This window comes from Lepus europaeus, chromosome 18 (genome assembly GCF_033115175.1).
Source record: "Lepus europaeus isolate LE1 chromosome 18, mLepTim1.pri, whole genome shotgun sequence".
NCBI lineage: Eukaryota > Metazoa > Chordata > Mammalia > Lagomorpha > Leporidae > Lepus > Lepus europaeus.
The window spans coordinates 3891913-3916266 of record NC_084844.1 but is presented as its reverse complement, the minus strand read 5'-3'; the positions used below and the strand labels follow the sequence as shown (position 1 = coordinate 3916266).

General features: G+C 63.8%; 1 protein-coding gene across 1 annotated transcript in view; it reads left to right on the top strand.

Annotated features, from left to right (window-relative positions):
* SEC14L1 (SEC14 like lipid binding 1) overlaps positions 1-7988 on the top strand; it is a 58934-nt gene extending 50946 nt beyond the window's left edge. The window contains 6 exon segments of the mRNA XM_062215462.1: positions 881-1015; positions 4167-4418; positions 5699-5788; positions 5790-5878; positions 6282-6383; positions 7880-7988. Of these exon segments, the coding sequence (XP_062071446.1) occupies positions 881-1015; positions 4167-4418; positions 5699-5788; positions 5790-5878; positions 6282-6383; positions 7880-7895 (684 nt within the window). The 3' untranslated portion in view covers positions 7896-7988.
* The last annotated feature ends 16366 nt before the right edge of the window (positions 7989-24354 follow it).

Genomic DNA, 24354 nt, shown 5'->3' with positions numbered 1-24354 from the left:
TACATAGACATGCATATACAAATATGTACACCTGCACATACAAATACACATATACACACACATATACACACATACATATATACACATGTACACACAAATACACACATATATACATACACATATACACATACGTACACACACATATACACACACATGTACACATACCAGTGCACACATACATGAATACACACGAGTACATATGTACACGTACACACACTCCTGTATACGCACACACACACACACACTTGAAAGGGAGAGCAGCAGAGTGTGTACTCTCATCCGCTGGCTCACGGCTGTAACAGCCAGGTCTGAGCCGACCAAAGCCAGGAGCCAGGAACTCCATCCTGGTCCCCACGTAAGTGGCAGGAGCCCAAGCGCATGGATCATCTTCCAGTGCCTTCCCAGGTGCATTCGCAGGGAGCTGGATGGGACTCAACCCAGTGCTCTGATACCGGGTGCTGGCCTCGCAGGCGGGGGCTTCACCCGCTGTGCCACAGCGCAGCCCCCAGTTCTCACCTTGACTGACTTCATGTCAGAGAGAACGCCTGCAGCTGGTGAAAGCGAAACGCTTCTTGGCACAAGGTTCCTCCTCCACGGTGCCTGACTCCTGCGCGAAGCGGCTGTAGAAAGCAGCCAGTGCTCGCGCCCCAGTTCTTGGCGAAGCGGCTTCAACTCGGTCTCATCTGCGAAGTTCAGCACCACACGTGGATGCCCTGGTCAAAGCTGCTCTGCTGAGCAGGGCCGGCTGCCTCGGGGCCCTGCCACGGCCCCTGTCCGTGGCCCCTCGGCGGCCCCTGTCAGCGCTGGGCGGCGCGGCCTGTTTGGGGCCCCCAAGGCTGGGTGTGCTTGCCCAGCGCTCACCGCTGTGTTTTCGTTGCAGTGTGAGGTGCCGGAGGGCGGACTGGTCCCCAAGTCTCTGTACCGGACCGCGGAGGAACTGGAGAATGAGGACCTGAAGCTGTGGACCGAGACCATCTACCAGTCCGCGAGCGTCTTCAAGGGCGCCCCGCACGAGGTGCCGCCACCGCCCTCCCCCGCCCCACGGGTCCACAGCCGGGCTCGGCCGCCTTGCCCGCACCCTGGCTAGGGCTCCGCCGACACCTGTTGTTTAGGCTGGGTAACTGGAAGCCCGGGGAAAGCAGGTCTCCCTCAGGGTAGGAGGGAGCAGGGCGGGGCCGGGGCCCTTGACACAGGTGGTGGCAGCTCGCCTTCCCTTGGGGAAGGGCTTTTTAACTCCCAAATTTAGTTCCTCTCTCTCTCACCTTTAAAGATTTGTTTGTTTGAGAGACAGGTCTTCTGTCCTCTGGTTCACTCCCCAAATGGCTACAACTGCCAGGCTGCAGCCAGGAGCCAGGAAGTCCCCCCGGGTCCCCCGCGTGGGTGGCAGGGGTCCCAGCACCAGGCGCGTTAGCAGGGAGCTGCATCAGAAGCGGAGCAGCCAGGCCTCGCTCTGGCGCCTCCTGTGTGGGATGCCAGCGTCTCGGGTGGCAGCTGAACCCTCCGTGCCACAAGGCAGCCCCTGAACTTAGTGTGCGTGATGGTTGCACAGAACCACTTTCATTTGTGATTGCTTTTCTAGACTGGGTTTGATTATTTATATTTTTAAGGTATTTGTTGGATTCTGTAGTTTAAAGGGAACAGAGACACGAGTGCAGTTCTGTTTGCTGCTGCTGTGGGCGCCCTGTGTGCTGCCCGTGCCCAGTCTGTGCTGGAGCACGTGAGGGCCCCAGGGCTGAGTCGCCCCATCCCCCGCTCCAGCTGAGGTTCGCGGCTCAGTGTTGTCAGAGAGGACGGTGGTGCTGGGTACAGAGCAGGTGTTCCGTGAGCGTGTGGCCAGGAGCTGACCCCTCCCTGCTCCCTGCCACGGCTGCCACCTGGCCCTGCCATCTGCCTGTCATGGCTGCGGGCACACCTCCCATGCGCCTGACGTTTGGGCAGGCAGGTGAGAGAGTGCCGTTGCTGTGGCTTGAGCGAGCAGAGGTGAACTTGGTTCTCTGTGCATGGCTCGTAGGGGCAGTCCCAGGTCCTGGCTGTCGTGAGGATCTTTGCGCTGACCTCTTACTTGGAGGACGGGAGGGAGGAGGCAGAGTGCTGGCCGTGGCTCCTGGCCGTGGTGCACCTGTTTCCTCTGAGTCACAGGGCGTCTGTAAACAGAACAGAACGGCGCCTGTGCTTTGGGATTGAGTCAAACCAAGCGGAAGACCCGCCCCCTCCCCCGGTTTCCCTTTGTGGTTTGTTACCGTGGCACACGCACTCGGGTATTTTAGGAGCGAGATCACACTCTCATGTCTTTGGCTGGGACACATGGTCTGTTCTGAGTGTGCTCTGGGCCCGTCTACGCGTAGAGTTTATCACAGGTGTGTGTGCACGGCGTGCCGGCTCCTGTGTGGGCATCCGCTGGGGGGCTGGGACAGACCAGGGGGAGTCTGCTGCGCACCACAAGGAAGGCTGAATGGAACGTCGTGTGGGGAGGGCAGGAAGGAGGTGGCTCTCTACGGGACCGATGTGCCCCTGGGTGCCGCCTGCTGCTCTTGGGTGGCACTGCTGTGTTTTGTTTTAAAGATTGGTTTATTTGTTTGAAAGGCAGAGTTATCTTCCATCCACTGGTTCACTCCCCAGATGGCTGCAACGGCCAGGGCTGGGCCAGGCTGGAGCCAGGAGTCTCACTGGGTCTCGCACATGAGGGCAGGAGCCCAAGGACTTGGGTCGTCTGCTGCTGCTTTCCCAGGCCGTCAGCAGGGAGCAGCACCCGTACCCTGGGGCCACAGCAGTGACTCAGCCCTCTGTGCCACAGTGCTGGCCCCTCAGCTGGGCCTTCTGTGTTCATGGAGTCCGCGGTTGAAGGGACTTAGTGGTGACAGTGGCTGTGGTGGACTTGAAGGAGGGTAGCCCACAGAGCACAGTGGGTCAGGGTGAGGGTTGTTCTTTTTTTTTTTTTTTTTTTTTCTTTTTGACAGGCAGAGTGGACAGTGAGAGAGAGAGACAGAGAGAAAGGTCTTCCTTTGCCGTTGGTTCACCCTCCAATGGCCGCCGTGGTTGGTGCGCTGCGACCAGCGCACTGCGCCGATCCGAAGCCAGGAGCCAGGTGCTTATCCTGGTCTCCCATGGAGTGCAGGACCCAAGCACCTGGGCCATCCTCCACTGCACTCCCTGGCCACAGCAGAGAGCTGGCCTGGAAGAGTGGCAACCAGGACAGAATCCGGTGCCCCGACCGGGACTAGAACCTGGTGTGCCAGCGCCGCAAGGCAGAGGATTAGCCTAGTGAGCCGCAGTGCTGGCCTGTTTTTTTAAACATTTATTCATTCACCTAAGAAGTTAGCGAGATCTTCCATCTGCTGGTTCATTCCCCAGATGACCACGACAGCTGGATCTGGGCCAGACTGAAGCCAGGAGCCTGTATCTCCATCCTGGTCTCCCGCATGATGGTGGGGGCCTGGATACTTGAGTCGTCCTTTGCTGCTTCCCGGAACGTTAGCAGGACTGCAGCTGGCATGCTAGGAGCTGCGGCTTAACCTTAACCGCTGTGCCACAGTGCAGCAGCACACCCTTCCCCCCCCCCCCCCCCCGCCTTTTTTCTCTTTTTTTGCATTTGAAAGCAGAGAGAAGATCCTCTGTCCCCTGGTTCTCTCCCTGAATGGTGGCAGCTGGGCCAGAACTCCATCTGGGTCTCCCCCCAGGCATATTAGCCGGGTGCTGGAGTGGAAACAGAGCCATGGGGACTGGAGCTGGTGCTCTGATATGGGACAGTGGTGGCCCAAGCACTTAACCCACTGTGCCCAACACCAGCCGCTGGGCAGGGCTTTGGAGGCAGGTCCCGGGGAGGGTGGCGCGGCGCGGCCTCTGCTGCCTCCTTGGGCGGAGTCTTTGCCGTCAGAGCTCTGTGCAGCCGCCTTGCCTCCTCCTGGTGCTTGTGAACCTGCCGCTCGTCCCCTGCAGGGAAGCTGCTTCCCCGTGCAGTGTCAAGTTCAGGTGTGAGCTCAGCACCTGGGGTGTTCACGTCCACCCTGCCGCCCAGCCTGTACCACGCCCGCTGCTGAGGCCGGTCCTCAGCCGCCGCCCGCTCCCCGCCGTGTCCCGGCCCTCCCGGCGGTCCTCAGCAGAACTGGCTGTCGCCCCTCCCGGCGGGGCCGTGCACGCCTGCCGGCTGATGCAGCTGCTTCTCGCAGATCCTCATCCAGATCGTGGACGCCTCTTCCGTGATCACCTGGGACTTCGACGTGTGCAAAGGGGACGTCGTCTTCAACATCTATCACTCCAAGAGGTCACCACAGCCCCCCAAGAAGGACTCCCTGGGGGCCCACAGCATCACTGGCCCAGGCGGCAACAACGTGCAGCTCATAGACAGAGTGTGGCAGCTGGGCCGGGACTACAGCATGGTGGAGTCGCCCCTGGTGTGCAAAGAAGGAGAGAGCGTGCAGGTAACGTCGTCCGCTGGCAGCCCCACCCGGAGAAGGCAGGGCCCCTGCCTCTACCCCCGGCCCCACAGCCTCTCGTGGCGCCACCTGTCTGTGCGGCTGGCCGAGGTCAGACGAGCCAGGACACCAAAAGAGCTGAGAAGGAGAGGACTCAGCCTGGGCAGGGTCCGGACAGACCCCACACCTTACGCGCAGAGCGCATGCGTTTTCCTGAGCAGTGTTTTCAGCAAAGCGACAGGAGGAGCAGGCACTGCAGGTGCACGCGGCTGGGCCCTGAGACTCCCGCGGCGTCATCGGACCGCGCGGAGCCCGTGCTCCCCACCGGAAAATCAGCCCGAGGAGATGCGAGGGGAGCGAGTGCTCGGGCCAGGCCTCCCACCGCACGCGTGCCGAGCTGCTGGGCGCGGCAGCCCGCGGCTGACACTCGCGCGTGGTTCTCTGAGCGCAGGTGGCGGTGTTGCTGCCCATACAGTTTCTGAGGGTGAGCCTGGGAGTGCTTCGTGGTCCTAGATGCAGACTGAGTGTTTTTATCCCATTTCTTCTTTTTTAGAGATTTATTTATTTATTTGAAAGTCAGAGTTACACAGAGAGAGAGGCAGAGAGAGAGAGAGGTCCTCCATCCGCTGGTTCACTCCCCAGTTGGGGGCAACGGCTGGAGCTGTGCTGATCTGAAGCCAGGAGCCAGGAGCTTCTTCCCGGTCTCCTATGCAGGTGCAGGGACCCAAGCACTTGGGCCATCTTCCCTGCTTTCCCAGGCCGTAGCAGAGAGCTGGATTGGAAGTGGAGCAGCCAGGACTTGAACCGGAGCCCATAGGGGATGCTTGCACTGCAGGCAGCGGCTTTACCCACAACACCACAGCGCCGGCTCCTATCCCATTTCTAAAGTGACGCACATTTGAGCGCCGTCACGGCCTCTGATTCCATAGAAACTAAAGCTCGGGCTTTAGAGCCACACATGGGTGGCCCAGCACAGGCGGTGACATCTGGCCCAGCCCGGGGCCTTTGCCGATCCCACCAGGCACCTGTTTCCACATGGCCGCTTCTCCACGGGGGAGACGTGGTGTCTATGGCTGTGGCCCCTCCCGTACCCCACAGAGGCCTCAGCACGGGGTGGCCGCTCGGCAGAGGGAGGGGCAGGGCTGAGCCACTTCCTGGTAACGCACCCAGCGGCTGGTCTTCCATCCCTTCAAAGTTGCTGCTCAGAGAGCCCGGTGAGACACGGCCCAGCCGCCCGGGGCCCTGGGGAGCAGGTGCCCCCAGCTGACGCTGGCTTCCTGTCGCAGGGCTCACACGTGACCCGGTGGCCAGGCTTCTACATCCTGCAGTGGAAGTTCCACAGCATGCCGGCCTGCGCCACCAGCAGCCTGCCGCGCTGTGGACGACGTGCTGGCCTCCCTGCAGGTGTCCTCCCACAAGTGCAAGGTCATGTACTACACGGAAGTGATTGGCTCCGAGGACTTCAGGTGCGGGCGGGGCCCCAGCCGGAGGCTGCGCGTTGGGGGGCTGGGGGAGGAGCTCAGGGGATGGGGCGGAGCGGACGGTGCCCGGCCGCTGACCTGCTGGGGACATGGTGCCCCACTGGGAAGCGGGGAGAGGGTAGGGGCCCGGGCCGGGGCGGGGGGGGCTCGGGGGCGGGGGTCCTGGGTGGGGGCTGGGGGCGGGGGCCGGGGGCTCATGGTCAGGGGTCCAGGTCTGGGGCTCGGGGTGGGGTCTGGGGCCCGGGGCGGGGTCCGGGGATGGGGGCTCAGGGTCAGGGGTCTTGGGCGGGGTCTGGGGGCCCTGGGCTCGGGGGGCGGGGGCTCGAGGGCGGGGGGTCCGGGGCGGGGGCTCGGGGCGGGCCCTCACCGCCCCACTGTGTCCTTGCAGAGGCTCCATGACCAGCCTGGAGTCCAGTCACAGCGGCTTCTCGCAGCTGAGCGCCACCACCACATCCTCCAGCCAGTCGCACTCCAGCTCCATGATTTCCAGGTAGTGCTGCGGCGCCTGTGCCTAGCGTGCCGAGGGGACGCCGCGTCTGCGTGAACAGCCAGCCGGCGGCGCCAAGCGCAGACTCCTGGCACCCTCCAGATAGGCCATAGCTCTGCAGGCGGGAAACGTAGTCACGTGATCCCAAGACTCGAGACACGGGGAGCTGTGCTGACCCTACTAACTCCATAGCCATAGATTCTGTGTGCCGTGCGCACAAAGGCCAGGCAGCGCACAAGGGCTCTCTGGAAAGAAACGTAGTTTTTATACCAGTTAAGGGGCTGCCTTTGTCTCAGATGTTGATGCAAAAAATTTTCTAGCCAGCTCCACCTCCTCCATTAGTGCACGAATTCCTCTGAGCCCTTCAGAGACGCGCCCACCTCCTCCCGCGGAGCGCCGGCCACCAGCTCGGGCCCCCACACCGCGGCGGGCTCCTCACGTCTCCGTGGATGCCGGGACAGCCCTCGAGGGGCCCTTTCCTCCCAGGCCCCGGGCAGCCTGCCAGAGTGCCCCGTGTGCCGCGCCGGAGCGGGCGCAGGTGGCTCGGGCGGGGCCCCGGACACTCCACAGGGCGCCCGGGAAGCAGCGCCGTCATTAAACGCCACTTGCTCGTTCCTCTCGCTCGCTCTCTGGCGTTTTGTTCAGAGCCTGCACGTGGGTGGGGGCATCCTCCCCTCTCGCAGTGCGCGGGTGGGGGGCTCCATCTGTGGAGAGTGCGGCTTCAGTCCCCTGGGCCCCGGCCGCTCTTCCCCTCGTGGGCAGGCTGTGCCAGGTGCCCAGGAGCTCACGGTGGCCGCTTGGGAGCCCGCCGCAGGCCCTGTGGTGCCTCTGCAGACGGCACGGAGCTGCTGGGCCCTGCTTGTTTGTGCCTGAAACGTGGGCCCTGGGGGGGGTGCGTACGTGCACACATGTGCGTGTGCACGGCTGTGTGGTGCTCACGGCATGGGCAAGTGGAGGATTCTGCACAGAAGCAAATCAGTTTGCCTTGTGCGTTTCTTTCCCGACTGGAGTCCCAGGCCTGCTCTGTCTCGTCAGGCCTCCTGTTTGGGCTTTTTATGGGAGAAGCATGTTTGTGGGTCTGTGCAGACGCCATGTAGGGTTAGCCTCCGATAGACGTGTGTGTGTGTGTGTGTGTGTGTGGACATCGGGGGCGTGGCAGCCCCCCCGAAGGCGTTAGGTGGGCACGTGGCTGGAGAGCTGTGTGCAGGCCGTGCGCACCCTGCGGGACAGGGTGGGGAGGGCCTGGGGGCGCCCTAAGGCCGTCGTGGGCTGCTGGGGTGGCCGGCCCGGCCCCCGCTGTGTGCTGCCGTGGAACGAGAGCCCATGTCCGTCGCCGTAGGGGCAGTTAGGGCTCTGGTCAGTGCTTCCTGTCTCCAACTGTGAGGACCTGAAGAGGGTCCCTTCTCCCTCTCTCCCCCCTCTCCCCCTCTCTCTCCCCCCCGTCTCTCCCCCCTCCTCCTCTCCCCCGCCCCGTCTCTCCCCCCCACCCCATGTCTCAGATGGCGATTCTGCTGACAGCTGCAAGGAAGTGCTTCACCCGGCGTCCTCACGTGCCCGGGCGTTGTAGCCGGGCCCCCGCACCCGGCGGTCCTCACATGCCCAGGCGTTGTAGCCGGGCCTCCGCACCCGGCGGTCCTCATGTGCCCAGGCATAGTAGCCAGGCCCCCACACCCGGCGATCCTCACGTGCCCAGGCGTTGTAGCCGGGCCCCCATGCCCGGCGGTCCTCACGTGCCCAGGCGTTGTAGCCGGGCCCCCATGCCCGGCGGTCCTCACGTGCCCAGGCATTGTAGCCAGGCCCCCACACGTTGTAGCCGGGCCCCCACACCCGGCGGTCCTCACGTGCCCAGGCGTTGTAGCCAGGCCCCCACACGTAGTAGCCGGGCCCCCACACCCGGTGGTCCTCACGTGCCCAGGCGTTGTAGCCGGGCCCCCACACCCAGTGGTCCTCACGTGCCCAGGCGTTGTAGCCGGGCCCCCATGCCCGGCGGTCCTCACGTGCCCAGGCGTTGTAGCCAGGCCCCCGGCTGGAGACCTGACCTTGTTGGTGGGTCCGTGTGCACAGTTTGCCCCAGAGAGGCCCAGGCGCCTGTAGGGGCTCAGAGCAGCTGGCTGCCCCCGCAGGCCCAGGCGTCAGCGCCCTGCGCCCCCTTTCCAGTACTAACCAGTTTCTGGGTTCCCTCCCAGGTTCATGATTTGCATATCAAATTCTGTAAATGTTTTGTAAACTCTGTTACCTCACTCTTGGTAATACAATACTGATTGATAGTCTTTAAAAGATTTTTTTATTGTTACCGATAATAAATGTGACGGTGTTTAAAGAAAAGAACGTCTTTGTCTTCTCATTGTGAAAGGCGGCCACCCTGGAGACCTGAGGCTCCCAGGGGACCTGCAGGAGGGGACGCCGAGCTGGCGGGGCCGTGAGGTCGGCCGTGCCGCGCAGGCGGGTCGGCCCGGAGACCCGAGCTCAGAGTCCCCACTGTTCTAAACAGCACCTGCCGCGGGTTTATTTATTTCTTCATTTTCTAAGCTTTGGTTTAGAAGCAGCCAGTGGTTCACTCCCCCAAGCCTGCAGCAGCTGGGACGGGGTCAGGACAACGCCAGGAGCCAGGCGCTCCACGCGGGTCTCCCCTGCAGGTGGCGGTGCGGGGCCGTCACTTGCTGTGTCCCAGGTACATTAGCAAGAAGCTGGACTGGAAGCACGGGGGGGGGGGGGGGGGGGGGGGGCCTCCAGCCAGGCCGTCTGCCCGGGTGCCGGCGGTGCCCCAGCCCCTCCCCCCACGCCTTCCTAAGCTGCGAGGTCTCCCTGACTCACGCGTGACCCCGGCGTCAGTGCTTCTGTAGTAGTAAAACACGGCTTTGTCCAGGTGCCTCAGAAAGTTAAACGTGGCGCGCCTGCCCGCGTTGCCGTAGCTCCGTAGCCCAGCACAGCCACGCGGGTCACTGCCTCGGCGGAGCCCAGGGCTGGCTGGACGGAGGCCCGATGGAGCCGAGCAGGGGCCACTGCTTCCTGGCCAGGCCTGTCCTTGGTGGGACGTGGGGTAGGAGCCAGCCGGGGACGCCTGCCCCCGACACGGGTGACGTCCTAACCAAGGTCACCGTCCTACAGTCAACTTTGCATTTTGGTCGCAGGACGGACACCCCCCCCCCCCCCACTCTTACACTCCTCAGGTGCCCTCAGCTGCCAGGGTCAGGCCGCTGAAGCCAGGAGCTCAGAACGCCATCCGGGTCTCCCGCATGTGGGGCAGGGCCCAAGTCCATGAGCCGTGCCCTGCTGCCTCCCAGGTGGGTCAGCAGGGAGCAGGAGTCGGGTGGAACCCAGACACCCCAACGTGGGGTAGGGGTGTCTCGAACAGTGTCTTAACCACTGCGCCCGGTGTCTCTGTCTCTCACACGCACATTCACACACACGTGCGCACTCATTCACAGGCGTGCACACACACTTCCACACTCAAACACCTCCCAGCCAGTTGCTGGTGGCCTGGCCTGCTGCTGGGAGGAGACCGGGCCTGCGTGCAACTCCCTGTTCTACCCCAGTGTCTCTCTCTCACACACACACACACACACTCACACACACTCACACGCGCACGGCCTGCGTGTGACTCCCTGGCCTGCCTCAGTCTGTCTCTCTCACACACACACACACGCGCGCACGGCCTGCGTGCGACTCCCTGGCCTGCCCCAGTGCCGCTGCTGTGGACATCCCAGACCTGCTTCCTCTAGGCCTTTGGCTGCCCGTGGTCATCGCCTGCTTCTGTTGGGCCGCGTCTGTCCTTGGCCACCCCGTGTTCCTGGCCGGATGAGGTCTCTGTGGCACTCTGGCAGAGCCTGGCCACAGGAAACAGCACAGCAAAACCCAGGGCTTTGGGAGGCAAAGGATTCTGGGAAGGTGGCAGTGGCCTCCCCACATTGAAATGACCAGCTCACAAATCACAGAGCCTGTGGGCCACTGAATTCACTTAAAATTTTTTTCCATTTATTTGAAAGCTAGAGTTACATAGAGACAGAGATGGAGAGATGTTTTCCATCTGCTGGTTCACTCCCCAGATGTCCCCAACAGCCGAAGTTTGGGCCAGGCTGAAGCCAGGAGCTCGGAACTCGATCTGGGTCTCCACGTGGGTGCAGGGCCCAGGCGCGTCAGCAGGGAGCTGGACCGGCTGGCTGGTGCTCATACGGGAGCCAGGGTCGCCCCGCAGGGCCTGCCCCTGTGTTCCGCTGTCATTAACCCTGTGGACGTCCTGTACAACAAAGGAAGGTGCTGGGGTATCCCTAGAAACCCCCAGACAGCGGTGTGTGGGTACAAACCAGTAACCGCAGGATTCACACAACCTGCAGGTTGGCGGTGTGTGGGCCGAAGGCCGTGACTGTGGACACGAGAGCCGCAGCGCCCCCCACCCCAACCCCCGCCGTAGTCCCTGGGGAAACTCAGCAGAGACCCAGATGGGGCTGGGCTCACCTGCGGGCCCCACAGCAGGCAGGGTCAGAGGCCAGCACGGCGAGGGCTGAGCCAGGGGAGACGCCCACCCCAGACACCTGCCCGGAGCTGCCTTCCAGGAGCGGTCTCACAGGCCACAGTGGGGCGTTGGGGAGAGCCGTCCTGAGCCCCCGGGCCACAGCGGGGTGTCAGCCAGTGCTGTCCTGAGCCCACAGGCCACAGCGGGGCGTTGGAGAGAGCTGTCCTGAGCCCACAGGCCACAGCGGGGCGTCGGCCAGCGCCGTCCTGAGCCCACGGGCCACAGTGGGGCGTCGGCCAGCACTGTCCTGAACCCACGGGCCACAGCGGGGTGTCAGCCAGTGCTGTCCTGAGCCCACGGGCCACAGCGGGGTGTCAGCCAGTGCTGTCCTGAGCCCACAGGTCACAGGAGGGCGTCGGCCAGCGCCATCCTGAGCCCACGGGCAGAGTGGGAGCTGCTGCCCTGGCACGGCCACTGTGTGCTCAGGGTTTACGTCCTCCCGGAGAATGGGGCCAGAGAGATAACAAAGTCTCCCCGGACACAGCCGAGAGGCAGGAGTGGGTCAACCCCTGGGCAGACCCAGAGAAACGAGTCCAGGAAGGGTTAGCAGTGAACGGAGGCGGTGTGTCGGAATCGGCGACTGCGGCGGAAGATGGTTTCTAAATCAGACAGGGGGATTGTCGGGCAGGGTCTGAGGGGCCCCACATCGAGACGCTGGGGTCCCCGGGGCCTGGAGGTGCGGGCGCTGGGCTTTAAACCGGAAGTGAGCAGGAGGATCCAGACGGTTCGTGGGAGGACCGTGCCGGGTTTCCTATCTGGCAAACCAGGGCCCCTTCCCTCCCGTGGGGTCGAGATGGGAGCTGTGGCCGGGCGGCTGGCTGCTGAGCCTGGCTCTACGCCGCCACAGACCCCAGGCCAGTGAGGGGCGGAGAGCGCCGTGTGCGTGGCATGGCGGAGCGGGGCCACGCGCAGCCTCTTGTCAGTCATCAGCTTTGTCTTCCTGAGAGCGTGGCTGTGGTCCCCGGGATGGTGTGGCCTCTCTGGGCAGAAGGCCTGAGCGAGCTGTCCCTTAAATCCTGTGTGTGTGTGTGTGTGTGTGTGGGCGCAGGTCTGCTTCTAAGCGTGTCTGCTGCAACTGCACTTGGGACCTACAGCAAACCCAGCCCTGGGACCTTGAGGTCCTGCCCCTTGCTCCGAGGTTCCAGCCTACCTGCTGGCCAGGGACTAGAACTCCCAGAGGTGGGCCCAGCCCTGCTGTCGCATCACCACGGAAAGAAGCCATCCTAGACGCCCAGGGTCCTGTCGAGAGGCGCAGAGGCCGTCCCTGGCCAGGGGCGCCACAGGGGACTCTCAGGTCAGCAAAGGTGACATCTGTGGGTTGGAGCCGGTGAAGGTCGGCACCTCTGCGTGTGTCATTCTAACGGGTCGTTTTGGGTGACTGGGAGCCGCTGTTCTGGACTTGGAAGCCTTTGTCCCTGTCCTGCACATGGGAGGTGGAAGGGAGCCGCTGCTGCTGGGGGGTGGGGGTGGGGGATGTGGGTGGGGGGATGGGGTTCACTCACGGGGAGGCGGCGCCCGCAAGGAGAGAAGCAGCGCCCCCTACAGGTCGAAAGGCTCGGTCTCCTTTGTGGGAACTGTGTGTTTTCCTCCCCGGTGGGAAGGTGGGGATGGTGATCAGGTGGAGCAGACCCCACTCTGGTGTCCGGCGCTGCGCACGGAGGGGTCGCGGTTATAGGACCCAGGAGTGGCGGCGACTGCACGGGGTGGGCGTGGGCGGCGCTGGTGCCAGCGGTGGATCTGAGTCTTGTTTCTGTGTCTGTTTGTGTCACAGAGGCTTTGTTCTTAATGGAGGGCTTTTTAGAAAAGGTTTTTGTTTGTTTGTTTGTTTGTTTTTGTTTTTTTTTTTTTGACAGGCAGAGTGGACAGTGAGAGAGAGAGAAAGAGAAAGGTCTTCCTTTTGCCGTTGGTTCACCCTCCAATGGCCGCCGCGGCTGGCGCTGCAACCTGCGCACCGCGCTGATCCGAAGCCAGGAGCCAGGTGCTTCTCCTGGTCTCCCATGGGGTGCAGGGCCCAAGCACTTGGGCCACCCTCCACTGCACTCCCGGGCCACAGCAGAGAGCTGGCCTGGAAGAGGGGCAACCAGGACAGGATCGGTGCCCCGACCGGGACTAGAACCCGGTGTGCCGGCGCCGCAAGGTGGAGGATTAGCCTAGTGAGCCGTGGCGCCGGCCTGAAAAGTATTTATTTGAAAGGCAGAGTTACAGAGAGGCAGAGGCAGAGAGAGAGAGAAGAGAGAGAGGTCTCCCATCCGCTGGTTCACTCCCAGATGGTTGCAATGGCTGGAGCTGGGCTGGTCTGAAGCCAGGAGCTTCTTCTGGGTCTCCCACGCGGGTGCAGGGGCCCAAGGACCTGGGCCATCTTCCACTGCTTTCCCAGGCCACAGCAGAGAGCTGGATGGGAAGTGGAGCAGCCGGGACTCAAACCCGGCCATTGTGGAATGCCGGCACTGCAGGCAGCAGCTTAGCCCACCACGCCACAGCGCCGGCCCCTAACTGAGAGCTATCAAAGCCCTCGCCTGCCTCTGGGTAGTAATCTGGGTTGTTTCCAGGCTGCTTTGTGGTAGGTTTTCTGTCCAGACCTCGGGGTGGGGGGGTGTGGCACAGGCTGTGTGTGGTGGCCGGGCTGAGGCCAGCATAGCGGATCAGCCCACGTCTTCCCTGGGGAGAATCCGGCTGTCGGCGCCCAAGCTAAGCCCCCGGCAGCGTGCCGTCCATGACCCGTCCTGTCCTCCCGTGGCTTTGCCCGTGGGCCTGCCAGCCTGTCACCAGGACCCCGCTTCAGCAGAACGGTCGCGAGTCCTCTCGGATCCTCGGCGCTGCCTGAGCACTGCGTGTCCACGGCAGGGCACACGGGGGACCTGGCTCTGCTCCCTGAGAGGCCATGGGGAGAGCGGGAGGCAGCTCCGTTCCTGGAGGCGCCACTGAGCCCACGTGCAGTCCAGGACCCAAAGTGCGGCCAAGCCCCGCCCCTTCCTCTTGGCAGAGCAGTCTACGCCCAAGGCCTGACGGTGCCTGGGCTCCGGCAAGGACCTGAAACCAAGCGACAGCCACAGGGAGCCCTGGAGGCCGCCCCCGCCACCCTGGCCTGCAGCTCTCGGAGCCGGGGCGGCCACCGGGTCCTTGTCCCTTTTAGCTCTGCCCACAGAGCCAGAGCCCTGGGGGACTTACCTAAGAGGGGGAGTGGTGGCACGGGCACCCCGCTGTTGGGACAGGCATGTGCCTGAATCGGCAGAGTGCCCGCCCGCACCGCTGGAGGAAGAACCAGAGAGGCCGAGCTCCCCCAGAGTAAGGGGATCCCCCCGCCTGACCGCGTCCAGGCCGAGCCCTGCTGTCTCCGGCCCTCGGGCTCCAGGACCACAGGCGCCAATTCCTCATGACAGACCCCTCCCCGCCCTCCCCAGCCCCCGTGCGTCCTGCTGGTTCTGTTTGTCAGGAGAGCCCAGGCCTGGCAGCAGGTGTGCTGCGACACCACGGCTTAGAGGGAGTGAGTGCCGCGCTCTGGAAGTTTCTCTGCCAGCCCCTGGGTGCGCCAGCTTTGTTTGGCTCCCATGAGCAGGCTCGTCCTTGCCACTGGAACAAAACCTGTCACAGCCACTCACACCGGCTCCTCCGGCTTGGGGAAGATCAAGGCCACAGCCGTGGGGGCGGGGGGGTGGGGGGACGGCGCCCCGAGCAGGGCCGTGGGCACAGCCGGGCAGGGGACCTGGGGACCTGGGGAGTGGCCTTCCCGGGCCTGGCTTCTCCTCCCAGCGCTGGGGAGGCCGAGTCCTGAGATGTTCCCCATCTCTGTCCCCGCGCTGACCCCTCGCTTGGGAGGAAGTGGACCGCCCGTGGGAGCAGTGGGCACCGTGGCTCTGCAGTGGGAGGGGCTTGGCACCCTGGAGGGCCGGCCCAGCCCCCGCGGCTGCTGCAGGGAGCGCTCTCCGGGGAAAGGAGACTGTGGAGCGTGTGGGACTCCCGGGTGCACAAGATCGGCGGAAGACAACCCCTGGGGAGGGGAGGGATCTGGCAGAGACGCCTGGCGGTCAGACGGTGAAGCCGTGGCATGCAGGTGAAGGGGGCCGGTGGGGGGGGAATGAAGTGCCGCCAGCGACAGCCCCTCGGCCCAGGCGTCATGCGGGTGAGCGTCAGCTCGGGCTGTTGGCTGGGTGAGCCATACCCCCGCCTTCTGGAACCTTCCCCGCCGTGGGCCTGCGAGGCTGGGGCATTTGCTCTGCGCTTGGCCCCGTGGCTGTCCAGCACAGGGCGGACACCGGAGCCCCGTGGAGTCCGGACTGACGGGATCCCTGCAGGTCCTGGTCTGGTCGCCTGCTGAATCCACGGCCCTCGGCCTCCCTGGCCCATCCCTTCAAGACTCTAGGGGCTGGCGCTGTGCCGCCTGCGACGCCGGCATCCCATATGGGTGCCAGTTGAAGTCCCGGCTGCTCCACCTCCGATCCAGCTCTCTGCTGTGGCCTGGGAAAGCAGTGGAAGACGGCCCAAGTGCTTGGGCCCCTGCACCCATGTGAGAGTCCTGGATAAAGCTCCTGGCTCCTGGCTTCGGATCCACTCAACTTTGGCCATTGCAGCCATTTGGGGAGTGAACCAGCCAGTGGAAGACCTCTCTCTTTGTCTCTCTTTCTCTCTCTAACTCTTTCAAATAATTAAATGAATCTTTAAGTCCAGTTATGTACCCAGCACGATGCCCGCGCCCTGTGCTGCGATACCTGGGCCTGATTTCCGGCTCCAGCTCCTGCTGGTGCAGACCCCGGGAGGTGGTGAGAGACCTCACGTGGTCAGGTTCCTGCCGCCCCCTCGGGAGACCTGGACCAGCTCCAGCCACAGTGGGCCTCCGGGGCGTGTCCCAGCTGATGGGAATTCTGTCTCCGTCGCCTTGCGCCTTCCAAGTGAAGGAGGAAGACACAGACACACACTCTGCGGTCTGGGTTCTGATCGCTCAGCCTGGGCGCACGCATTTCCTTTGCGTTTTGAAGGAGAATGTGGGGATGGGCATTGTGGACGGTCGGTTAAGCCTCTGCTTGGGACGCACATCACAGACTGGAGGGCCTGGGGTTGTGTCCCGGCCCCGCGTCCAATCCAGCTCCCTGCTCTTGCACCCTGGGAGGCGGCAGGTGAAGCTCAAGTGCCTGGGCCCCTGCACCCACCTGGGAGACCTGGGTGGGGCTCCCGGCTCCCGGCTGCAGCCTGGCGCAGCTCCACCTGTTGTGGACATTTGAGGAGTGAACCAGAGGGTGGAGGGTCGCTCACTCATCTCCCCTTTGCCCTGTTCAAGTAAATAAGAAGTATTTTTTAAAAAGAAAAAAACAAGTTGAAATGTTCTGTGGCCCCTAGAAGAATCCAGGCCGTGGTGCATGTGGGGTCGGGGGGCTCAGGGCCCAGAGGGGACGGGGAAGGCCCGCCCCGCTTCTGGTCAGAGGCAGAGCTGGACAGCAGGTGGCCCTGCAGCCCTGCCTGATGCCCTGGAGCTTCCTGGGAGCACGGCTGAACCGGCTCTGCCCACTGCCCGTCGCTGGGGTGACGCAAGCTGTGCATGGGGATGGCACCGCCTCAGGCCCGGGGGTGCTGCATGGGTACCCACTGGACGGTTACGGCCCAGCGCCCGAGGGAGCTGTGTCCCGAGTGCTCTGGGGAGCTGGAGGGGAGGGGGGAGGCAGAAGGGACTCCTGGGGTTGGGGGTCTCCAGGCCTGGGGCCTCCCGCCCATCCCTTGGCCCTCAGGCTGCTCCCTGCAGGTGGGAACCACATCCAAGCCAATCAGCCTGGGAAAACTGACTGTTTCTAGAAGGTTCTGAGGCCAGGTGGGGGGAGCAGGCCCTGAGTCCAGCTCCGCCCTTACAAGGCCCACCTTGGCATACCTGGGGGGGTGCTGCCCTGCTCCCTGCCCTGGGGGAGGCGCTGACGAGGGCAGTGCCTGTGAGGTTGTGGGAGAGGTGCCGCCCCAGAGCCCTTGGCACAGCCCCTCCACGCCTCCAGTCTGCATGCAGTGCAGAGCCCAGCCCCCGGCCGGAGAGGCCACAGCTGCCTGAGGGTGAGGCCAGGGTGGGGTCAGGGTGGGGGCCTCCCTCCCCCAGCCCCTGCAGGGCACACACAGCACCAGTCACCCCCCAGGGTCAGCCTGGTAGGTGTGTGTTCTTGGGAGGAGCGAGGGATGAATGAATTTACCACTGTGGACTGAAGCCTCCGGCTCGTTCCTAAAAGCGCCCGCTGTTTGTCAAAGGATCAGAGTGGCTGAGCCTCCGCTGGCTGGGAGTGTGGCCCAGGGTCAGGCCCCAAGGGTCACTGCTGCCCTCACCCCTGCCGGGCCACCAGGCTCTGGCCCCTACAGTTCTCTTCCCCGAGACCTTGGGGGCTCTGGCTGGTCTCCTGTGCCCCTCAGTGCCTGTACAGAGTGGGGACCAGCCCGGCCACCATCAGGGACACAGCCCACCCCGGCCGAACTTGAACTTGACCTCCCGGCTGCTCCCTTGTCCAGGTGCGGCCACCACAGGGCCCCTCCCTCCCTCCCACTGACCCCAGGCCTGGGGTTTTGTTTCATTTTGTGAACGGCATCACACAGCTCGTGTCCTCTCGCGGTGACGAGGTCCCTGGGGCTGGGGCTCACAGGACAGAACTGGCTCACACGCCACAGCGCAGCCGTGACACAGAGAGAGAGGGTGGGCCGGCCGGCGGGGGCCCAGCCTCATAGAACTCACTGGCAGGAGTGGTGCCAACCCCTGCCGAGGGGGCGCCCCTCAGCCCTCATGGCTCCATCCAGCTCAGCACCCCCCCCCCCCCGCCCCGCACCAGGTGTCCAGCACGGGAACCTCTGGGCGCCACACCCAGGCCGCTGGTGAGACTTCGTCTCTGAGCCTGTTGGGGAGGGTGTTTGCAGGAGTTTTTTTAAAGATTTATATACTTATTTGAGGGCCGGCGCCGTGGCTCACTAGGCTAATCCTCCGCCTTGTGGCGCCGGCACACCGGGTTCTAGTCCCAGTCGGGGCACCGATCCTGTCCCGGTTGCCCCTCTTCCAGGCCAGCTCTCTGCTGTGGCTAGGGAGTGCAGTGGAGGATGGCCCAAGTGCTTGGGCCCTGCATCCCATGGGAGACCAGGAGAAGCACCTGGCTCCTGCCATCGGATCAGCGCGGTGCGCCGGCCGCAGCGCCCTACTGCGGCGGCCATTGGAGGGTGAACCAACGGCAAAAGGAAGACCTTCTCTCTGTGTCTCTCTCTCACTATCCACTCTGCCTGTCAAAAAAAAAAAAAATTAAAAAAAAAAAGATTTATATACTTATTTGAAAGGCAGAGTTAGAGAGGGTTGGGGGAGAGACAGAAAGAGACAGACAGATCTTCCATCTGCTGGTTCATCCGGGTCTCCCACGTGGGTGGCAGGGGCTCAAGCACTTGGGTGTCCTCCACTGCTTTCCCAGGCACACCAGCAGGGAGCTGGATCGGAAGAGGAGCAGCCGGGACTCGAACCAGCGCCCATATGGGATTCTGGCACTGCAGGCAGCGGCCTTACCCGCTATGCCTCAGTGCCGGCCCCAGGAATGAGCTTTGAATGAGCACAAGAGGTGGAGGAGGGCGACCTTGCCTTCCTGGAGGGGCTGAGACCCCTCCTCCTGCCCTGGACACCAGCGCTCTGGCTCTTGGCCTTGGCCTCAGCACAGCGTGACCCCAGCAGCTCCCCTGGAGCTCGGGCCTCGGCCTGCACCACTGCGTCTCTGTGGTCCCCGTGACCTCGTGAGAGCAGCCCTGTGCGTCCCAGTGGGCCTGATCCTATGCAGGGCCCCCGACTCCCACAGCCCGGAGCCCAGGCACAGGCTTCGCCTCTCACACGTGACTCCCTGGAGAGGCACGCATGTGGCCACGTGACCCGGGGCTCTGTTCCCTGTCAGTGCTCGGTAGGTCCTGCGGAGTGGGTCGACCACAGTTGAATTTTTCTTTTAAGGTCTGTTTATTTATATATGTGTTTATGTGAAAGGTAGGGCGCCAGAAAGCAAGGGAGAGAGGGAGAGAGGGGGAAAGGAAGGGGTGGAGGAGGGAGAGAGAGAGGGGGGGGGAGTGGGGGGAGACTGTCCGGGTCTCCCCGTGGGTGCAGGGGCCCAGGCTCTTGGGCCCCTGTCTGCTGCCTTCCCGGGCGCATCACTGGCAGCTGGGTCGGCAGCAGAGCAGCAGGACCTGGCCCAGCTCTCTGAGATGCCAGGGCACCCGGCGGCGGCTTCCCCGGCAGCACGGTGCCTGCCGGCCTGGTTCGTTTGGTCATTTGTCCACAGAAGGGCAGCAGTTGTTTTCAGTTTTATTTCACGTAAATCTGTGGACATCTGCGAGCAGGTTTTTCTGCGCACTCAGACTCCCGCTTCGCTGGGGCTGAGCGCCCGGGACAGCAGTGGCTGGGTCTCACGGTCGCTGAGTGCTTTCTAGAAGGTTCCGAGGCCAGCTTTACCGGCCGGCGCCGTCTGCTTTCCACATGGCTGCACCCGTGTCCCCCAGCAGCGACGCGTGAGCCTCCTCGCCTGCACTTGGCGCTGCCGCTAGCCAGTTATTCTCTGCCAGTGACTAGGGGCTCTGCCTCTGCGTGTTTGTGGGGCTGTGGTCTGTTATCTCCCCCACTCGGGTGGGTGTGTGGTGGGGGCTCTGTGTGGCTGTCACCCGCCTGTCCCCGCCGGCTCACGGTCTCACGGTCCGAGTCCTTGTCAGTTCTGGGTCCTTGCTGGTGAAGCGTTTATTCCTATATTTTGCTCGTTTTCTTTTTCTTTCTTCTTCTTCTTCTTCTTTTTTTTTTAAGATTTGATTTATTTGAGAGGTAGAATTACAGACAGTGAGAGATGGAGACAGAGAGAGAGGTCTTCCATCTGCTGGTTCACTCCCCAGATGGCCTCAACGGCCAGAGCTGGGCCGATCTGATTCCAGGAGCTTCTTCCAGGTCTCCCACGAAGTTGCAGGGGCCCAAGGACCTGGGCCATTTTCCACTGCTTTCCCAGGCCAATAGCAGAGAGCTGGATCGGAGGAGGAGCAGCCGGGACCAGAACTGGTGCCCATGTGGGATGCCGGCACCGCTGATGGAGGATTAACCAAGTGAGCCACAGCGCCAGCCCCTTCTTTTTCTTCCTTCCTTCCTTCCTTCCTTCCTCTCTCTCTCTTATTTATATATATATATATTTTTTTTTTTTGACAGGCAGAGTGGACAGTGAGAGAGAGACACAGAGAGAAGGTCTTCCTTTTGCCGTTGGTTCACCCTCCAATGGCCGCCGCGGTAGCGCGCTGCAGCCGGCGCACCGCGCTGATCCGATGGCAGGAACCAGGTGCTTCTCCTGGTCTCCCATGGGGTGCAGGACCCAAGGACTTGGGCCATCCTCCACTGCACTCCCTAGCCACAGCAGAGAGCTGGCCTGGAAGAGGGGCAACCGGGACAGGATCGGTGCCCCGACCGGGACTAGAACCCGGTGTGCCGGCGCCGCAAGGTGGAGGATTAGCCTGTTGAGCCACGGCGCCGGCTTCTCTTATTTATATTTTTGAAAAGCAGAGTGATAGAGAGGGAGAGATCTCTCTTCTGGTTCACTCCTTAAGCAGCTGCACCGGGCAGGACCGGTCCAGGCTGAAGCCAGGAGTCTCCCACATGAATGGCAGGGTCTCAGGTACCTGGACCACCTTCCACTGCTTTCCCAGGCCCACTAGTTGGGAGCCGGATCAGAAGTGGAGCAGCCGGGACTCAAATTGACGCTCCGATATGGGATGCTGGCGTCGCCGGCTTAACCTGCGCCATGAGGCCGGCCCCTCCCACTGGGCTAGAGTGAGAGAGGAGACCCGTGCTGTGTCACGCCTGGAGACGTCGGGTTGTTTGGTCACCACTGCAGAAGGGGCTCATCCTGACACATCCAGAGAGGACAGAGGTCTGGGGGAGGGGCAGGAGGTGGCTGGGACAGGCAGGGACCCCAGGAGACGGGGAGCAGCTGTGCTTGTCGTGTGGCCCCGCCCTCACCCCCACCCCCGGAAATGTTTGCGGTCGGGGCCTTCTTGCCGGGCTTTCTACCCCGCTCCCCCTCCCGCGTTTCTCCTGTGTTTTCTCCTGGGCCTTCCGTGGTTTGCTCTGCATTCGAAGCTCAGGTGCAGCAGGTGCGCAGCCTTGTGTGAGGAGTGAGGTGGGGACGGGCAGTGCCAGAGCCCCTGGAGAAGGCCCCTGGGGACGCACGCTGGGTCTGCAGGCCGCCTGAAGTGGGGGCAGCAGCCACGGCAGTGCCCAACACGTCCCTGACCCCCGTGGGCAGAGCGCCCTCTTGTGGCTGGGTAGCTGGCCTTGGGGCGCCCCTGCTCCCGCGTTCAGTCCACTTTTATGCCTGCGTTTTTGAACTCCTCTCTGGGAGCCGTGTGGTTTCAGAGTCTTGGGGGGAGATTGTGCGCTGGAGCGGAGTGGGGGCGGCCTCATGGGGATTTCCCTCCAGGACGCTGGCTCCGCCCCGCTGGGCTGGGGCTGTCTCTGGGCCTGGGGGGCCGGCGCAGGGTCCCCTCCCCACTACAGCTTGGAAAGAGGCACAGGAACGCTGGTTTCTGTCTGTGGCAATATGCGGCGCCCAAGCCCCCATGAGAGAGGATTCCAGGCTGGGGCCAGCGTCGCTGTGGCCGCACCGTGGCCACGTCCCTGCACCCATCAGCCAGGGATGGCCCTGGGCTTGTCCAGCGCTGGGCCTCCCAGCTGGGGCGCCGCTGGCAGGTGGGGCAGGACCGTCCTGCGCATTGCAGCTCCGGTCTCCCCGCGAGGCACCATCAGCGGCTGCCCCGCGTCCTGTGAGTTGGGGATCGCTGATGTGACGCAGGGCTGCGTGCCTCGGGGGAGGGCACGGGGCCCAGCGCCACACGGGGAGCCCGTGGCCGGGAGCCTGTTGCTGCCGGAAGCTGTGATGTGTGTGGCGCTCGTGGGAGGTGCCCCCGGGACTCCTCCAAGGTCTTGCTGTCCCTTCGACGCCCCTGAAATCGTGACCAGGCCGATGTCAATTTCCTCGGCTGTGCAGGGAGCCCGGTGTGCGTGCACCCGGCCTGGGCAGAAGCCGTATCCTGTGGCGTGTCCGGCGTCGCCTCTCCCCAGCCCAGCTCTGCACGCAATGGCTGTGGGCTCAGCGGCTTCTCCCGAGGGGGCCGTCCCCACCCAGGGCTGCACCTCGGGCTCCGGGACACGCGGGCCACATGGCGGAGGGCTCGCCTCCCAGTAAAGCTGGTGTTTGCACAAGCGCCTGGCGCGTGGCCGCTCGGCGCCGTCATCACCGTCATCGTCACCAACAAATGCTGAAGCCCCGCGCCCCGGGTGCACGGCGTGTCCGTGTGCTCTGGGCAGAGGCTGTTGGGAAGCCCCCGGGGAGAATCGTTCCCGAACGCCAGATTTCCCGTGATTGCTTCCGGTGGTCTCTGGATTGCACACGGTGGGGACTTTTCTTAAAGCCCAGACGCATTGATTTGGGAGCTGTGGAGAAGAGTGCGTGTGTGCACGTGCACACGTGTGCGCATGCGTGTGCACACGTGTGTGAGCATGTGTGTGTGCACCTGGCCACATGTACCCTGAAGGCTGAGTCTGCTTCCGCTGGGACACGCTGCGTGATCCGTGCGTGGATGCACCTGATTTTATGACCCTAGAGTTGGCGCCACACGCACGGGTGTGCAGACCTCGGGGAGCGCCAGGCAGTGGGCAGCCCCTGTTCCCCCGCCTCCCCCACCCCCAGCTCCACCCTGCAGCCTCGCGTCCAGGCCCGGCCCTGCCTCCGGACAGCTGGTTACCGTGAGCGGGGCCAGATGGCCACAGCCTTTCCTTTGCGCGGGCCAGTGCAGGCCCGCGGGGCTCCAGCCGTCAGCCATGCCCAGGGCCAGGTGCATGGCCCTGGAAGTCCCCAGGCCCCTCCAAGGGTGGACAGAGGGGGCTGCCACGTGGAGGCCTTAGCCTCAGAGCTGGCGTTGACAGCGACACGGTGACAACGCGGCTGTGCTGGTGACGAAGACCCTGAGGACTCAACGCCTTCCCATCATGCTCAGGGCCCCGGGAGGCGCTCACCAGTGCCTCAACAGTGAGCTCAGTGGGAGCCGTGTTTTCCCCTGGGAAATCCTCACCCCACCCCCACCCCAGCCTCAGCAGGCCCAGGTGCCCCCACTGCCTGCCAGCTTCCTACGGCTGCTGCGGGAGGGAGCCGTCCGGGAGTGGGGCAGATGGGGCGCCCCAGGCCGTGTCCCCAGCTCAGGGTGTGCGGGGCGGAGCCTGAGGACCTCACCTGGCCCCTGAAGAGCCAGTCCTGTCCGTCCGGCATGAGAATTTGTTTTGGAGCCTTTGCGGGAAGGTGGTGGGTTTGGGAATGCGAGGGTTGGGGGCGAGGCTCCGCCCCGGACCCCACACTCTCTCTGGTCAACTCCCTGAGACCCTTAGGAGCCCTGTGCAGGGGGGCGGCTGCGCAGGTGGGCGGGGCCTCAGCCAAGTAGTCTGGGGGCAAAGCCCAGAGCTAGAGCAGGGGCCGGGTGGGGAGGGGAGTGAGGGAGTAGCCGACCCGGGAGGGGGTTTCACTGGCGAGGCCTGGGTGGGTGAGGAGAGGACCAGGGGCTCCCCGGGGCCCTGGTTAGGAGCTGTGTCTGTCAGCCCTGTGCCCGTTGTGCTGAGTGGCCGGCGGCCCGGGGACCCTGTCACCCCCTGCTCCAAGGCGGAGGCCATGGGTTGCCCACAGTGGTAGCAGGGCCCTGGCGCGCACTGGGGCTCCCGGCGACCTGGGAAGCCCAGGCTGGCCAGGCTGGCCACGGCAGGAGAGCCCAGCTGCTTGGATGGTGCACTGCGCACTGCTGCTATCCGCGTCACGGCCCACTGACCACAGGCCCGGCTCAGTGCTGGTCAGTGGACGGCCCGAAGGCCACGGCAGCGCTGGTGTGGCCCTGCCCTTGCCGGGAGCACCCCACAAGGTGGCCGGCCCTGAGCTGGGATAGTCCGCAGCCCAGGGGCACCAGAGACCTGGGGTGTGGGTGTGTGCACACCTTCGTGTGTATGTGTACCTATCTCCGTGGGGGTGCGTGTATATCCATGTCTGGTGTGTACATGCCTGTGTGGGAACAGCCACTGCTCTCCACCTCTTCCTGGTGACCAGTCCTGCTGTCCCCTTGTCTCTTCCTTGGAGCAGGGAATGACGGGGTCCCCGGCCCACCAGTCACTCAGCACAGCCAGCACAGGGCTGGGACGGACAGTTCCTGACCAGGGCCCTGGCTGAGCCCCTGTTCCTCTCCCGCTGCCCCTCTAAGCAGCCCTGGGGCTGGCGTTCCTACAGGGGAGACCCGAGGGGCCTGGGGGCCATGGCAGGGACTTGAACACACAGCACGGCTGCCTGAGGCCAAGTGTGTGCACTGCTCTGAGACCCGGGTGTGTGGGAAGGGAAGGATGGGGGCACTGCTGGTGTCAGTGCCCCCTACATCTGGAAGGAGGTGATGCCCAGGGTGGGCGCCTGCTGGGGACAGGACCTGTGCGCTGGA